At 45.6% G+C, this 18,773-nt stretch overlaps 1 protein-coding gene across 1 annotated transcript in view; it reads left to right on the top strand.

Moving 5' to 3' along the window:
* Positions 1–18,773, top strand: part of TSPAN5 (tetraspanin 5) — a 482,577-nt gene that overhangs the window by 305,193 nt on the left and 158,611 nt on the right. Inside the window, exon 2 of the mRNA XM_069630543.1 lies at positions 496–546. Within this exon, the coding sequence (XP_069486644.1) occupies positions 496–546 (51 nt within the window). The remainder of the gene's footprint in view (positions 1–495; positions 547–18,773) is intronic.

The raw sequence follows: 18,773 nt of genomic DNA on the forward strand, positions 1-18,773 counted from the left end.
GTGTGAACATAGCAGCAGTCAAACCTGTTGCCATCTGTTAGGATGGGTTAAGGCTGGTGTAAGTTTTTGCCTCAGACGAAAATTTTATTTCCGAAGTCTGCCAAATATGCGTTTAATTGCAACAGGGGAGCATCTCTGGATCAGTCATTTCCCGATGCTACAACATTTATACTCTCGCTAATCTTCCATTGTTCATATTGCCAGGCCCCCAGAAACAGCCATTTGTCTCCCTTGTGCCTGATGAAACTTTTTTCCCCATGTCCGAATTTAAATCTAGATTTGTGGGACTTACTGCGGTATTGATCCTACTGAATTATCAATTATCTATTAATTACTTGTGGAACTATAAAAGCAAGCTAACTCTTGTAAGCCTTACTTAAGTAGGTTACCCATCTGTGTAATTGATGTCTGACTTAACTTTTGGCTCTACTGCTAAAGTAACTATTTTCTTTAATGGTTTCAGTATACTTAACATACGTTTCTTTTTCCTTTCAGTTTCTGGGCATTGCGTTTCTTGGCATTGGACTCTGGGCTTGGAATGAAAAAGTGAGTATTAAAAAATATTAATTTATTTATGGTGCAAATGCAATTTACATTGTAAAATGTAGCAGCCAGTATTTTTTTATTAAAGAATAGACTGGTTTTCTGAGTTTCATGTGAAGGTAGACCCGCTAAGTAGTAGGGCAACTTTTAATATTTCTTGGTTATAGTCAAAAATATTTCATATTAATCTTAAACCCAATTCCTCTCCAACCACAAAAGCCGAATATCCCTATAAAAAAAAATCGAAATGAACGTACTCTCCCCATACGAACATTTCTACAAAAATATCTCCATGCTAAAGCAACACCTACCGTCAAGAGGTCTGCCCAACACGTATCCCTACATTCCTAGAGTAAGTGGGGATTTGACGGCCGGCTGATGTGTACACATGATTTTACACTGAAAATAAACATGTGTTGTCTATCGCCGAGTTGGATTCCTTCTTTTCCCCTTGATTTTCACCTTCCTTGATTGAGCAATGTGCCCAAAGGAACAGACCAAATCATTAATTAAGAGGGTGGAAGTGCAATAACACGATAGAGGAACTATTTTTGTGGACTACAGCCAGTTAAAAATGTTAAGATTCTTTCAATTTGCTTCCCGATATGGATGTGCACTTTTAAGATTTCCATAAAGTGGCAAGAATAAAACCAGACATTCAAAATGGGAGGTGTTGAATAGTACTGAAATAGGGTAAACTGTGTGGCACATGGAAGGCTTATGACTAAGTGGGCATGAAATAAAAGGTAATGCCCATTTTGCAGAGATTACAGCTGCTTGGCATGAGTGGGCAAAAATAGAAGTTTTGTGGATAGACAGGATAGTAAGTATTATAATTGGTTATTTATAATGCGCTTATTACTCAGAGGTTTCTAAGCACGGGGATCACTGTGTTGCTGCGCGTCGTCTTGCTTCCAAGACATTGCCCCCGAGCTATCCTCCTGAGACATTAGATGACATATTAAGATGATTCCCTACCACTGCTACTAAATGTATCTCTGCCCATCAAACGGTTGTCCTCTTAGAATTTGCTTTTGGAAAGGAAAATCAATTAATCTGGGCTGATAATGTAGGTGCTCAGGTGTACCTCAATGCATTCTGAGAACTGCTGCACCCCATACTAAGGCATTTGCTGCCAGAGCTTTGCTTTCCTTTTGGAATTTGCACGTGTGTAGGCTGTATTTTTGTTGCCCAACGTTCTGTGATCTTGAGATTGTTGCAGAAAAACCTTGAAACTCCTTTTTATATTGAGCTTTCCAAAATACCCTGGATTGCACCAACGCATAGTGCTACAGTGAAGGTTGTGAATCCATGTAGCTAAGTAACTATTGGGTACTTGCAACTGGCAGAAAAGCGATCTAAAAGGACCTCTTATGTGTCGATGTTTTTTTTTTTTTTAAGCTAACCTTGATTTCACTCAGCCCCTTAACCCAGGGGCTTTCACAAATGGTAGTAAAGTGATCAAGACCGTTCTAACCATTAACATTCGAGTAGTGTAGACACACATTCTTATTCCAAAAATGACGTTTGCTGTTACATACAGCAGGCACTATACAACTCATCTCATCATGGTCCAGAGGAGCTTCAGTGGCCCTTTCACATTTAAAAAAACCCTCGTGTAACAGGGATACACTGTGCATGGGCAAAATCTAACCAGAGACCATACGTTAATGTGTTCAAATGGGAGACCGAGCAATAGGAAGAGGTTCTGGCTTGCTCCTGCTAAACTTAGGCAGTGAGGACCCCTACTGGCAATGGTAGCTGGGGTAATGCATGTTAACAAAACATAATGGTCTCCCACCGCAAGCTCTTACTTATCTTGTATCAATCTAATTTACTGTGTGTGGGCATCTTAACCAAATATCCTGCTGGTCACTATTCTGGTATGACACTCCATAAATATATATTTAAACACTATTTATTGAAATGGCAACAGTCTATTCAAAGAGAATATATAATACAAAATCAATCGGACAAAAAGAGAAATTACATCAGACCAAGGGACAGAACCTTGGAGGAATGCTGTTTAAATGCAAAGAAGAATTGAAACAAGTAGAAGACCTGAAATGTTAAGGATTTCAATCAGGTGGCACACACCTTGGTCTCGGCCTAGTATGCAGCGCACAACTGAAATGCTTATCTTTTTATATTGATTCAATATTGAGATGATACACCACTCATATCCCACCCCCTTTTCAAATACCCCGGGTCACAATGGACCGTGAACCAGGCTGGTTGGTAAAATACAATATTTATTTATTTTAAAATTCAAAAGAAATCATAGACTTTTTAATATGGAGCAGCAATCACCAATGGGGTGATAATTAAAATGAGAATGTGAGCAATGCACTGTGTTTAACTTTCTAGTGGAACATATACACAACTCAGCAGAATAGGAGCACTTTTTGATTTAGGACAGAAAGGACCCAAGTTAGAATTTCCACTTGCAATGTTCCCTCAACCCACAAATAATGAACTCTGAGTGGATAACAGAAGCAGCAGGTAATCGGGAATAAGAAATAGGAAACAGCATCTAAATCTGACCTTCCCTCCCCAAATAATAGAGAAAAACGGATTTTAAACCCCTTGCAAAGTTAGAAAATGACACTCGGAAATGGACAATTAAATAATGAATGTGTGTGAAAATCATTGAAGCAAATATAATTCCTCACTAAAGCCACAATGCAAGTACACTAACAATCACAAAGAATGGATTACAAAAAAACATACAGTTCGAAAATGAGTGGCAGGGTTGAGACCGATTTCAGCCAAATGACACATTGGAAACTTTGCAATTCCCGCCTGCAATTACCCAAACAGTTTTTAATAAAAACGGGTGAAATACACTGATTTGAAGTGGGGATAGCTATAGATCACAGGTATAATATGGAAGTGAAAGTAAGACTCTAGCTGGTAAATTGGATGAGTTATTCAAGATCTAGAAAGGTGCACTTTGAGTCAAATGAAGTGCGAAAATAGGAAAGGAAATCAGTTGTTACTGGAACAGTTTTACTTTACACTTGAGTATTCAGGCTAGGCCATCAAAGAGGGACACCGTAAGCTCCAGGGTTGATACACAAGTTCAACCTTCTCACCCCAGCGCCCAACCTTGGCAGAACCAGTCAGATCACTCGAAATAGAACTAATGGCTTAGGTTTACACAAGGCAAAATCACTAAATATATGGAGCTAGCACTAGAAACCCAGAGCAAAGTTGCAAGAATGATTCTGACAGTTTCAACAAGTTATCAGGACAAGGATAGGATGACTTGGAGAGTGGGATAAGGACAAAGACAAGATAGAAGACTATGGATTTCTATGTGGTAGGGATGATGCTTACAGTCCACTTTAGTTTGGGATTTTGGACTGTCAACGGTTCTGGTCACTACACGGCAGGGAGCTTGGCAAACAGCTGTACAGTTCTGGCCACCGGATGGCACTTCTGGACTGGCAATTCTGGTCACTGGATACTAAAGATCAGCTGGATGGCAAGTTTGCAGTTATCCAGTTATTGTTATCGGGATGCTTCCCAAAAACACCACAGCTTTCCCCTTTGGTTATTTGGGAATTTTAGTGGGATTTCAGATTTGAGGCCTTGCTGAAGCAGGATCAGCAATGCTTGGGTTTTGCAGTGGGCCCTGGAGTAGGGTCAGCAATGCTTCGGCCCTGTAGTTGGGATCTGGATGGATGGATGGAACAGGAACAGGTCACAGGAAAATCAGGAAGAGTGACTAGAGTCTTGTCAGGGACTCTTATCTATAATGCCTAGTGACATCATCAAAGTATATGACTTGGGCAGGCTTAACTAAACATGCCTCTAACAACGGAATTGGACAAGGGTTATGGTCTCTGCTTCGCTCTCAGCTGGTTGGATTTCAGGAAAATGTCAGATTTATGGTGTGAGTTTTACAATGTCCAAAAACCTCCCACAGTTACTTTAACTAAAATCCGATTTTGACACAAACATACATTTATACAATTTCAATCTCTTATCAAATTATATACATAGGTTACATATTTTGTGCAGTACATTGCAGTCCAATCCTCCCATCCGTGAGACTTTGTTTCTCCCTTCTACCAGTTTTTCGCGCTTTTCAATGAGATTTATATTACTCACAATTCTAGAACTTTATACATGGGTGTGGATTATCATAAGGGATGTATGTACAAAAATTTACATTTTCAACATGGATGCTTTTCTTGTAATCTGCCATATTTTGCCATTTCTGTCCCAAAGGTGTCAATGAATTCTACCATGTCTTAAAAGAAAGCCCAAAAATTCACTTACACTGCGAAAATCCTACATTTCTACAAAGTCTTGCTGCAGGGATAAAAGTCTTTAAAGTTTATTTATGAAATAGTCTTTGGAAACAAATGGCAGTCCTTGTCACTTGATCATTTTTTTTTCTTCCTTCAACTGCTACCAACTGTCATTTCCTTCAAAGCAAGGTGGGGTTTCTCAGCCTGATTGAAGATTGTATTGCCCCTTCAAACTTCCTCGCCCTGGGAGCTCCATTGTCAGTGTGTTCAGCCCAGCCAAGATTCTTTCCCACCCTATAATTATCAGTGAGTTGTTAGTCTCTGCTGGGAGTTTACGGTGCGACTCCCTTCCTTGGGGGAAGTTTCAGGGCTGCCAACTGAAATAACTGTTTTTTGGGAGCTTTCAAATTCAGCCTATGTGTTTTAAAATCTTTTTCTTATTTTGGGTCCTGAATTAAAACAAACCTGTAGAATAAAATAGCCCCTGCGTGTATTTTCACCAGCCACAAACCCCTTCACAGTGCTAGGTAATGGCAGGCTTTTCTTCAACAGTTTCCTTTTTAAATGGGTATTTTTCTTCAGTTTTGCAAAAGCCCATTTTTACACGTGTAGAAAACTGCTAGCATTTCTTTCTTTAAATTCGGTTTGGCAGCTCCATCAGATTCCCACACTGTCTTTGCAGCTATAGGCATTTTCTTGAATGCAGGAGTTTTATCTGAAGCATAGATGCATTGAAACTGACCTGGCTCAGAGAGTTAGTCTCTTTGAACTGCTGAGCCTGGATATTTTTGGAAAGAAATAAACATGTGTTCCCGTCTGAGTGAAAGTGGAGTTCATTGTTGATTTCTCTGAGTTGGTTTGACAGGGCCTGTCATTCAGAAATTATGCCTGGTTTTGGTGAAGCACAATGAAATATCCTGGGCATGGTAGGGCCTTTTTAATTACAGGAGTTTAAGGCAGAACAGATGGAATTGGCGTCAAACCAGCATTTTTAAAGGGTGAACATTTTTCATTTTGAAGGGAAATGAAATTTTGGGCTTTCAGCAAAGCAGTGCTGCCTTTTCACTTTATTCCATTTATGTTTCCGAACACACTGGCACTCTCCTTCAGTGTGTCCCCCTGTTCCTTCCTGCCTGAAGTGTGCTTGGCAGGACGGTGCAGCCATCTTCTTGTGCTGCAAAAACACAGTTTTGCGGCCATGGCACTCACAGGAGCCAGCGCAGCCATATTGCTGTTTCTTGCGCAAATGCAGCTTGGTTATGTGGTGAAATACTGTTGAGTGGGTCAATATATCCCACAGAAAGGTGTATTACCCTTCGTGTTGGCATGTATTCCTAAATATCGGTGTTTGCAGGGTGGTTTAGAATAAAGGAGGGTTAGAAAATTAGAAGGTAATAAGGATTAAGAATTAATAAAATACAAATTGCTTATTCAATTATTTATTGCATCTATATTGCAATGTTTTCAAGAAGATGCCCCATCTATTCATTCTTTAACATCTAGAGTGCTTTTATACAGTCGGCCAATGTGTGTGTGGCATCGCAAGGGTATCTGGGCAACCCTGGCAAAAAAATAGAATCCAGAGTTGTTTTAAGTTTCAGCGCCATGATCGAAAACCCTGCAGAAACATATGTATGCATAGAGTGTTATATCAGATGGTGACCTACAGCAATTACGAAACATCTGGGTTTCCCAAATGAGCTTGCCCTAAAAAAGTACTCTGGACAGTTCTCCCTCTGGGGGTCTCCTGGTGGTGGTGGACTCAGTATTACACAGAATTTGTTTGGAAGAAAAAATGCCCCCACCTGTGGAGGAGCAGGGGAAAAAAGGGAAGAAGGGGAAACAAATGGGGATGAGTATAAGGAAGCAGTAGGAGATTAAATCAAAACAGTGTGGAGGGGAGGAAAACACTTAGTTGTATCGTGTCAGAAGGACCCCTGGGTCAGTGTGGAAGGAGTGGTCCTTTGACCTGAGGGGAAGGTCAAAGAAAGTTTGTCAATTGTAAGTAAAAAGAGCAGTGGTTGTTGTCTCACCCACATGCTCATAGCCCTGTGTGTAACGGCATTGTTCCAAATATCCAAATCATTCAGGATCCATGGGGCAGTCAAACTGATAGTGAGCTATAGTGATGGCATAAAGTCCCTTGCTGCGAAGTATTCAAAAAAGGGTGGCTCTCCTGTAGGTTTCCCCTACAAGAATGAGACATTACCTCCAAAAGCAAAGGAAGAAAATAAATTAAGGGAGCAGGGTAGGATATCTACGTCTTGGTTTCGCGATGATGCTCACGGTGAACCTGCTGGAGCTTGGTCCAAAAAATAAGAGTAAAGCGTGTGCCTTAATTTAAAAGAACAGATGTAGATAACCAGCTGTGGTTGGGTCAGAAGGGGCATAAGCAGTCTTACCTTATTAAAGATTGACTCGTGCTCACCGTGAGTGTGGGTAGTTGGTCAGTTCAGCGTATACGTGTCTGGCTGGAAGCCAGGCGCGGTGCTGTGTGCGTTGTCAGAGACACGGGATGTGTGTCCATTGGTTGTCCGTGCATACACGTGCTTGTCTCTCTGGCTTGCTCCTGGACGCAAGTTGGGGCTAGAGACTGAAGTGTCATTTACCCAGTACAAAAGTGACATATAAACTTTTTTGGTGGTACTTGTATTACCTGAGAGAGTCCACACTCTATATCCTAACTCCTGCAACGTATGTTGGAGACATTCTGCTAGCCGGGGAATGCTGTTTCACATATTGTGATCCTGTCCTAATACAGTGAGCTGTTGGAAGGAAATTCTAGCCTTATGCATTTGCATCCCCTTTATTTTAAGCTCATCAAGCTCCTGTACCAATATTTTTCTATACTCTTTCCCTTTTAAAAAAAATCTTCTTTTATTTAGATGTATTGATGCAAATGCATGGTGGCGCAAATGATCATTTTTTGGGTGACATTTCTTTACATCTGTGTATGTATAAAAGACGGATTGGTCTACTAGGGTTGGAGGGTGGCAGCTGGCAATGGGGGTTATCCCCCAAAATAGTGCAGGTATACTTGTTGGCCACGCTGTTGTAGCGGCCAAGCATACTGTGGCACATGCATGGAGATAAAGGGACCATCACTCCTTGACGCTCTGGTCTAACACACTCTGGCATCTGTTGGCTTTGGAAAAGATGGAGGCCTCTCTTAAGAACGAGTTGACATACAATTGTAAATGTGACTTCTATTTGTGGACCTTGAAATCTTCAGGCTTGAACCTCATTACATGAAACGTCTGGAACAATGATGGTAGATGGAGACCATGCAGTTGACATTCTTGCCAAAACTACAATTTGACGTGGGACGTGCGCAGGGTTGGGGATTTACTGTTTTATATCTGGCTCTGCCATAGTTAAGTCACTGATAGGATGCAACCTCATCCAGGTCATGTCATAGATGGTAACAAGTACAGACTTGGATAAAGAGATTTACCACATTAGAATTGTTGCTCAATATAATGATCAAGTGTGTAGACTTAGCCTTGCTGTTTCATGATTTGCTGTGAGCTATGTGGTGTGATTGCTGCAGTGCATAGGGAAGAACTTAATGGGATGGCAGTTGGGGGTCAGGGCAAAGGGGAAATCTAATCGCTTGATTACAGTGGATGTCTTCAGGGTACATGGGATTGGTTCTGACCGCTGTTTGTCAGCTGCCTGAGTCTGAGGGCTTTGGCCCATACTCGATATATTTGTACCTGCTCATGAGTCTGAAAGGGTTGAGAGGTACAATAATTTAAACTTGTCCTATCCAGATCGTATCATCACCCTCCTTATCCCATTGTTCTGCTGCTAACCAGGATATCTCCATAAGTGGTTCTGGGGTGTTATTATGGGATACCCTGGCAAGATGGGGAAAGTTGGATAAAGGGGGTTTTCATTTGCCCTATTGCTTCTCTGGGAGTGACTCTGGTTTTGGTTATTGTCAGAGAAGATTCTTCTACAGGTTTCCTCCTTACCTATGTTTTCTCGTGAAGGAATTCTCTCGATTCTCTGACATTTCTCCGATTACAAATTTGGGATCTGGTTTTACCTCTCGCCTTAGTTCTACTATTTTCCCAAGGTGTTTAAAATATTTGGCTGCCTCAGAGTGTGCTTGGGCGACCTGAATGGCAGTCTCCGAGCGAGGGTTGAGGTTGAGGTCTTTGCAGAGAGGGGGGGGGGGGCACTTATAAATTGTTCCAAATCCAGGGCCTCTTGAATTTCTGGAAGTGTGTTCCTACCTAACCACTGGGCAAGAATTTTGTGTACCAGACCTGTCAACTCCAAGTGAAATTGGTAATATACAGATGTCCCAAAATGTGTATCTGTAAAATGCGTCTTTGTCCCACCTGTTCCAGTACGGCCCTCTTTATCTCAGGAAAAGGGGTAGTCCTTAAAGTATTCACATTTTATATGAGGCTTGTAAATATCCTTTTGGTAAGGGGGCCGAATAACAGACCTTTAAACCATTGTCCTAATTAAACTGGATGACTAGCCGTTCAACGCTTAAAAAGAAAGCTCCTTAATCCTCCCATTCCTGATAAGGTTGGAGTACCCGACACAGTACTATCCGGTGGCAGGGTCCCGCTCGAATTTGCTGAAGCACTTCTTGGAGTAGCTGATTCACTTGGATGTGATGTTCTGCTAGTCGCTCCAAGATGATATGACATTTATAACGCGCCTATACCTAAGTGTTTCACTTGTGGACTCGAGGGAAGTCATTTTGACCTCTGTGTTAACTGAGGAGGAGGCATTGTCAAAGTAGCTGCTTCCTGCATCCTGCTTTTGCCCACTCATCAGAATTTCTGGGAATTTTAGATATATCTTCCAACTTTTCTTCCTAGTCTGAGTCGTCGGGGAGTTTGGAGTTGAGCACCATGGACGGTAAGGGTTCAGCACAGGTCATCTGGGATTTTATTCCAAACAAAGGTTTTATGCCCTGTAATCCTATTGGTGGGAGGTTATCAATGGGTGTTGACGTACATTTTTGGGATGGTAGGGGTTTTGAGACCATATCAGGAATTTAGCATCCTACCTCTAACACCATATGTGGCAGGTCGAAAGAAGTAGGCAGATAATCAATGGCCATTTCTATTGGTGTTTATTAAAATAATAAAGATAAGACCCATCTTTCCCTATTGCTAAAGGTTTACCCCAGCCTATATAAATAGCTAAAAGTGCCCATCTGTCTTCATAGCGTCCAAAATGTATATGTCCACAGTCTAAAACTAGATGTAACTGACCCTACCACTACTTTAACTAACTAACTTAACTTATACTAGGAGAATATTCCCTTACAGTAAAGTGTCTTCTTCATTCAAGATCACTTCAGTAAGATATCTTCTTGCCACCTTCTGGACAAGGTTTTGTAATTCTTTTATAATGCACTTGGCTTTAGGCTCCCCTCTTGGGACAGTTGGTTCCACAGTTCTTGTTATCACTCTTTCTTTTGTACTTTGATCATTACTTACATGCCGATCAGACTCTGATTGCACTTTTTGGATTTAGACTGTTTACCCATTTGGAGTAGACATTCAAGCATCCTCGTCTTGGGGGATTATTTGATTTTTGTTCTGTTGGCTTTCTTTCCTTCCTGGATCTTGCTTCACTGACTCATCTCTTCTCCTGTATTCCTCTCCTTCCATTTCCAGACATTCCTCACCCGTGTTATAATAACTTGGGTTCCACTTTTTAGTTATTCCTCATGTCATCCAGTTTGGGACCTGCAGACTTTTTGGACTTGTTGCTTGGCTCATCCAGGTCCCCAATTTCCACTGGGCTGTGTTCTGGTCTATGGACTACAGCTTCTTTCCCTCCATTTCCTCTCTGGTTACTTCACCTGGGATCCGCACTATTCACATAATGCATGTTTTTTGGAAGCACTAAATGAAAGTCTGTTTGAAATGCTTACTTTTTTAGTTTTTTTGCAGCCTAAATAGCGGACTTCCTTGGAGGCTCCTCCCATCTTTTTTCCTGACCACCTGCTTTGGGTTATTTCAGTATCTTTCGCCTGACTCATAGGTCAGGAGGAAGGCCGCCTTTTGGAGGATCTGTCCTGGTAACGTCATAATGCCATGAAAACAAACATGAACTGATGATACTTCATGAGTGAGCTATGTCGAAACAAAAGGCCGAAATCTGGCTGAAGCTTAGTCCTTTTGAAAACAAGGTGTCGCTGCATGTAACCAGCTCCCAGCCATAAAGTGGAGGAAGACCATGAAAACCAAAATCTTGGTGTGCAGTAGGGCTTACCCCTCTGTATGTTATTTTCTTGAAGATTAGGATGTATTCTGAATGCCCATCTGGGTGTTCATGTCATCCCTGGTGTATGTAGCCAGTACATTGAATCTAGATGAAGGTAGAATGTTGCCCGTGCATAGAATTTATGTAGAAAGTAGCCCATGCAGGTATTGGATGCTGAATGTATCTAGTGCACTAAGGCATTAGTTGAAATATACCCAATGCATTTAAACCTGTCTCTCTCCATTCTTATAAAACTTAAACCGCGGGCACGGTCGCACTCCCGCACGCATTCGCCTCCATACGCCAGACTGAATACAAACCACAACATATCTGCCATTAGAATGCAGCTATGATCTGCGACAAAAAATGTGATCTAGCTAGACACATAGGGCCTCATTACGACCCTGGCGGAAATGGGAAAACGATGGCGGAAATGCAATACCGCCATCGAATTGCGCTCGGTGCGACTATGACCCGTCACCGCAAAGTACGAAGCCATTAGCGACACCGTAGTGAACGCCAACGCTAACTGCACCAAGTACGCGCGCGCGCGCCATGCCAAACCGTAAATACCACCATGGCGCAAGGGTACGCGAATTCCGACCCTAGCGGACATGTACCTAACGCCATCAAGCATGGCGGAAAGTACCATTCCGCCATGGTGAGAAGTACGGAATCGCGAATCAACCGTAAACGGCCCCACTGAGTGCCTGTACACCGCTCCCTGCCCACAAAGTACAACTCCCCGTAGGTGCAATGAAGTCACAATGCAACCAGTGAAAAGTACAAGTCACCCATGCATGCCAACGAACAAAAGAATCACAAGAGGGGCCAATGGGAGCTGCAGGGCACAGATGGCACGAATACAGAAGCCATTCCAATGGACATGACCACAGTCCCCCCCCCAGAAACGCACGCAAACACAGGCACCTGTGACCAGCAATATTCCGAAAATCACAACATTCCACCAGTCCACCTGGCTGACCGGCATCTGTTACACAAAACCCAATCCCCCGCCCCTGAGCATGACAACATTCAAACAGACATATTGGCAGCCCCCATCCCTGACCTCACTGGGCTCCGTAGGCAAACGCGCCCAGCACAGTACCACGCAACTAAACTCCGAAGCTGGAACCCAATGCAGATCTCCTCACAATACATCGCTCCCCAAATAGGAATATGCCACATCACTCGCAAAGAAGAACGCTACACGGCCCATATCAGAATAGAAATTTAATGCACAACAAAATCACCAAGCCCATACAGCCATAAGTCCATGAACTCCAAAACACATATCACCATTGTGGGCTGCATCCGCAAGGAATGACCAGCTACTACTTGTGTGACGCCCTGTACCATCATGGTACACAGAGCCACATTCACGTACGAAAAGGCAACATGGAAGCGCACAGAACCGCAGGGCCGTCCCAATGGGGAGGCACTAGTCCAGCTGAAAGGCCGAAATGTTGCTCCGAGCCACTAGTACTGCGTAAGGGCATGTGGCCCATTGGCGATCGTCCCACAAGATCGTAATGCTGCTCCACTGATTAACACGAAGCAGCAGGTGTCGGGAGTAAAAGCCATCTGCAGGAGTGGCATACAGATGGCAGTGGCAAAAGGGGAGGAGATACCTGTCAACCAAAAGAAAAGAAAAAGAACAGAATGGCCATCAGAACTACATTCGAACAACTCACTTCAATGATCACACTAAATCCACAGCCATATGCATGCTAGCCCACTCCAAAGGATCATCACCACCCCAAAACCACTTGCGACTCATTACCATCTATATCGAGGTGTAAACACCATCACAAACGAGTGTACCTGTGCATGCGTCTGTCAAAACAGATTCCATCAGATGAGAAAGTTAACGTGCACGGACACAAGTGTCTGAAGGCGCGTCGAGACAGGGAGGGCTCAACAAGCCCAGATAGACGATGGTCCCACTATGGCTGCCCTGCATCACATAGCGCAGGGGAGGCGGATAGATTCCAACAAGCCCTGTACATGGCAAACCCTGAATCAAATCACCTATCCATGCATCCATTCATCATTCCCTCATCCCGGTATAAAAACGCCTGAATATTTACTCACATAACATTAGAAATTTCCATTGAGTCTGTGCGCTATGCAGCCTGCAAAATCCACAGTGCCCCAGCCCGTAATTCCAGTGTTGTGAATTAACATGTATTTGGGAACGTCCGGCCTCATCGCCCACGTCGCTATTGCGCATCCCAAACTATTCATATCAATCATTGCTTCCTCGCCATGGCCCCTGTCTCAAGCACATTGAACAATAGAACGTTATATTTGCAGTCAGACCTGTGGGCATCTCCTCGCCGCTAGCTGAAAACCGAAAGCGCCGCCCTTCGAATTCCTCATTTGCAACATCACGTCGAAAAGGCATCTGTGGCCGTTTGAAATCACAAATTAATCCATCTAGTGCGGCTGTGTGTGAAAATGGCAACTGCCTTCACCCACTAATGGGACGCCCCGCCCGTCGTTGCAACTCGGTACAGTGATGCATGAGGGCCCACCGTTACTCGAGTACTACGTTCCACTGACCCATCACAAGTCTGTTCGCGACTGCAAAGATTGTATGTGAAACAATGGGACCATAGCCGAATGTACATATCAACAAATGTTACACGGCCATCGGGTACAAATACATGATTGCAATTGCAAGATTCCATTCCTCGAATTGCAGCGTTGTGTGCGGGACGTGCTCGCCCAAAGGGGAGAGCAGCTTGCACAGGTGGAATGAATCACCACAGGTGGAGGCCATACAGCCTGCAAACACATAAATTGCACACCCAGTCACCTCCCACAACCACACCCACTCCGAAATGCTACCGGCAGGACTCGCGATGTTGGCCCTGGGGGACCTGATAGCACTGCAAGTACTCCAACTCCAAGAAGAAGACGAACACCAACTACAACCGGCCGCACGGAGGAGACGCAGGAGGAGGAGGAGGCCAAGGCAGGGCCAGCAAGGGCCGCCAGCACAGCCACTACCACCACGCAGGCAGCCCGCAATCCCACGCCTCCGAGCACATCCGTTCAACCTCACTGATGAGCAGATCCACACCCTCTACTGTTTGGACCGGGACACCATAGCCGCCATTGTGGACATGACACAGGCTGACCTTGTCAGCATGATAGATAGCCCAACCGCCATCCCACCCCTACTGAAGGTGGTGTCTGTACTCCACTTCCTGGCCACAGGCACCTACCAGCACACAGTCGGACAGTTGCATGGCATTTCTCAGCCACTGTTCTCACGGACACTATTGCAAGTGCTCGATGCCCTCCTGCAGCACGCAGACGACTACATCTCTCTACCACGCTCGGAGCAGGAAATTACCAACACAAAAGTGGGATTCCATGCACTTGCCGGCATACCGGGTTGCATTGGTGCCATCGACTGCACCCATGTGGAATTGGTCGTCCCACATGCCATGGAGGCCCAGTACCGCAACCGAAAACAATTCCATTCCCTGAATGTACAAATGGTGTGTGACTCCAACAGGATCATTACACATTGTTGTGCCAGATTCCCTGGATCAACCCATGATTCTATGGTCTTGAGGAACTCTACTATACCACGCTACATGGAGCGACACGCAGGGAACAGATCCTGGCTACTCGGTGAGTCTCATTTCATGCATGATGATGTGGGGTATGTGATGCCGCAATGACCTGGCAGGAAGGGGGGGGGGTGTGCGTACGTAGCAATGGCATTCCACATCATACGTTTATCGTCCACATACAGGTGATGCTGGGTATCCACTGAAGAGATGGCTCCTCACACCAGTCCGGAACCCACGGGACCAGCATGAGGAGGACTACAACCATGCCCACTCACGTACCCGTGTAGTCATTGAACAGGCATTCGGCCTACTGAAGACTCGTTTCCGCTGCCTCAGCAGGTCTGGCGGGGCACTCCTGTACCGCCATGAGAAGGTTGCAAAGATGGTCATGGCATGTGTCATGCTCCACAACATGTGCGTACGTAGAAATGTGCCCATGCCCCCTGACGCAGAACTGCAAGCACCTGATGATGGTCATGATGAGGGTGGGGATGTGGCAGCACCTCAAGGAGTCTGCGAGGCACCGGAGGCCCGTGACATTCGTCAGCATCTCATTGATGCATGCTTCTAGCACTCACGCCTGGTGGCTGATACATGGACACGGGACTCGTGGCACTGTGTGTGTCTGGTACATGCACAATATGGACAGTACGCCTATGATGGCCTAGTACACAAAGATCATTGTCCACACATCTCATTGGTTGATCGTGCACTGTTTATGGCATATGTGATATCATGTAGAACACCCTATCGACCCGCCACCCAAGTGAGCCCAACACACCCCCTCCACCCTCCTACCTCCCCCCCGAACACCAGTGTCCAAAGATGCTCATTGACAGTGGGCTGTCGCTATTGCAAGCCCCCTCTGCGGGTATCAGGGGCACCCCTGCCTGTGGAGCGCAGGTTCCTCCCAGATCTACGTTGGGGGCTGCCCTGGACGGAACTTGCAACGGATGATGTCTCTGCCTGCTCACGTCCATGCATGTCCCTAAGGGTTTGTGAGAGCTCAGTGAGCACACGGCGCACTGCGGCAAGTTCGGCACATACGTCTTTGGACGTCGCATGCAGTTCCCCCCTCAGGCTCTCGGTGCTTCTCTCCATTTGGACTCTCAGGCTCTCGGTGCTACTCTCCATTTGGACTCTCAGGCTCTCGGTGCTACTCTCCATTTGGACTCTCAGGCTCTCGGTGCCACTCTCCATTTGTGCCCTTAGTGTCTCTGTACTTCTCTCCATTTCTGCCCTGAGTGTCTCAGTTGATGTTTCTATGTCTGCCTTAGTGCGCCCACATTCATCGGCATGGTCCTTGAGGAGCGTGGCCAGTTGCTGCTGTTGCACGATTAACTGGTCGAGGGACTGTTGCCTCTGCTGGGCCATGGCCATTTGCGGGGGTGTCACAGAGGGGCTGTTGACCTCATGTTGCCTTGCCACAGGGCTTGTGGGGGATGGCCAGTCGTCGTCTTGTGGGTGCCCCTGCGTGGTATCCTCATGTTGTACGGGATGGGACAGACAGGGGGAATGGGACAGGTCATGGATGGATCTGACTTCGACATCCCTGTCTTCTGTGTCGGAGCATGCTGCCATCAATGGGGTGTCACCTATGGTGCTGCTGCCACCAGAGGCAGTGCCTTCTGTGGCATCCGTTGGGGGCACCTGTGGTGGTGGTGGTGTGAGCATGCTGGCTGCTGGGGTGCCTGTTGATGTTCCCTCCTCTGTGCTGCCACCTGATGTGTGCTGCTGCCGTGTCTTGATGCGTGCAGCTGAGGTGGAGGGTCTTTGGCCGTTGGTCTTGGCCCTCTTTGCAGGTGTGCTGGTAGGGGTGTCCTGATGCTCGTCGTTTGGATCGGACCCTGTGGTGGAGTAAAGGAGGGCGAGGGTTATTAATGGGTCTGTGGGTATTGGAATGGCATTGTATCACATGCATTGGGGTGGTACCTGAGGGTGATTTGGGTCGGGGCCTTGGAGGTGCTTTCATTTGTGTGTGGAGTGAGGGTGCAGTTGTTTGGCAGCCTGCAGTTAGGGTGTGCCTGCTGCACGTGTAGTGGGTGTTTTAGGGGTTTTTAATTATTTATGTATTTATTGTGAGTTTTAGAGTGCGCTATCAGGCCGATGTGTGTGGACGTTCTCCTGGACATGTGTTTCTGTTGCACTATGTGGACACATGGTACTTCACATGATTGGACATTGTGGATTTAGCATTGTTTTATCAGGCCCACCTACCTGAATCTTCGGATGTCTGCACTCCTTTCTCCATCCCTCCGACTCCCTCTATCCTCTCCATTCCGATGGTGGAGGCACAGATTTCTTCCCAGGGGGTCAACTTGATGGGTGATTCAGGACCTCCCCCGGTGGCTGTGGCAATGTTGCGGTTGGCAGAGAGTATGCTGCGGACGCGTATCCGCAGGTCGTCCCATCGCTTTCTGCATTGCTGTGGGTTGCGGGGTGCGGTCCCCACCGCGCTTACCCGCTGTGCCACCAGAGCCCATATGGCCTTCTTGTTCGCAAGTGCCGTCCTGGTCATTTGCGTGGAGAAGACGACGGCAGCATTCTCCTGGAGGGTCTCTGTTAGCACGGTGAGTTCCTCACGGGAGAAGTGGACCTGCCGCTTGCGGTCGCACGCTTTCTTCGCTACTTTTCCCATTTTTCTTGGTTTCGCTAGGGTGGATGACGGGTTGGGGTGTGTCTCGGGGTAGTGTTTTTAGTGGTTGTGTGTTTTTGGTGGTTTTATAGGTGTACGGCGGGATGTTTCCCGTTCCGGGACCATGTTTTTACTTCCGTTTCCGTATATTTCCGGTCACCGTACTTTCCGGTAGGCGCACACTGCGGTGTCCGCTGTGATGGGTGGCGGTATTGCACCTAGGGCGCCGTACGGCGGCGGTGTGGGCCGTTTTGGGGTCATTTCCGCCATCGCGGACTTTGCACTTCCGCCATGACGTGGTGCTCGTGCCCGATGGGTCGGAATGGCCCGCACTTTGCTCCTTCGTGCAATGGCGGAAACGCTATTTACGCTGTGGCGGTCCGGTCAGTCACTTTCCGCCAGGGTCGTAATGAGGGCCATAGTCTCTTGCACGCTCTTGACCAACAATCAGCACCCATCCATATGTTTGACCATCATGGGTAACTTAATGGAGCTCGGCCCGCCCACCCAACTCCCTATCTTGGCCAAATGACACATGCATTCTATTCCTCATTACAATTTTCTCATATTTTGGACTTCGGCACCCCGAGAACAACACCTGACCTAAAACCAACTCCAATGGACCCACACTATGCTCAGTGCTCTGTTGCTCTCCAGCGAAATCCGCACTTTAAAGAATAACAAATAAATACATTCCCATAGCAAGCATGTTGAGGCCATACTAATGGTGCTACATAAAAGACAAACTACTAATACTTTATGGATTTTATTGATTAGTGGGAGCTGTGGCTTTGCCAGATGGCTGTCCTCTGGTCATTAGCAATATCCTTCCTTGGCAACGCATCCTCAGAGCCATATAGTCTGGTACAGAGCTGCACGAAGTTTGTGTTCTTAAAGGAACATGTCCTCCGGACACAATTGCAATGACGACGCTTTTCTCCTACTTCCAACTGTAGTAATTCCATTGAAAGACACTTGTGCAGTCTTGAAGGTGTGCAAATTTTAGACGTATGCACTGAACCCATGTCTACGAGATGGTATCTGTATAGAAACATGACACTGCATACGTTAGTGGAAAGAACATTATCCTCAATGAGCTGCATGTTTATGTAATAAAAATCAAAGCTCAATACATTTTGATTACTAAAAATGGGTTTCATTACTATGAAATATTCTACAGCACCATTGATTGACACTCATAAAATCACAATACATAAGTGCCTGGCAGTTTTAAAGTCTTTGAAATAAGTTTAAAAGCAAAAGCAATATTTCCGTAAAGTCAAGCCTCACCTCACCACCACACACCCCCCAATCCTGAGCATCCGCAACATGCCATAAAGTATAGGCACCATTCAGTTTCAGGATTTTCTGCCAAGAGCTGCGAGTATCTGGAATGGTAGTCAGTGTGTATCCCTGGAGGGCATCAGACATGGAGAGTACTATCAATACTTAGTATGTGTTTTATTTGTTCCCTTTATGCGTTTTCAATAAATGGGTTTCATA

The sequence above is a fragment of the Ambystoma mexicanum genome, chromosome 6q, assembly GCF_040938575.1.
Source record: "Ambystoma mexicanum isolate Mex_15411 chromosome 6q, UKY_AmexF1_1, whole genome shotgun sequence".
In the NCBI taxonomy this organism is placed as follows: domain Eukaryota; kingdom Metazoa; phylum Chordata; class Amphibia; order Caudata; family Ambystomatidae; genus Ambystoma; species Ambystoma mexicanum.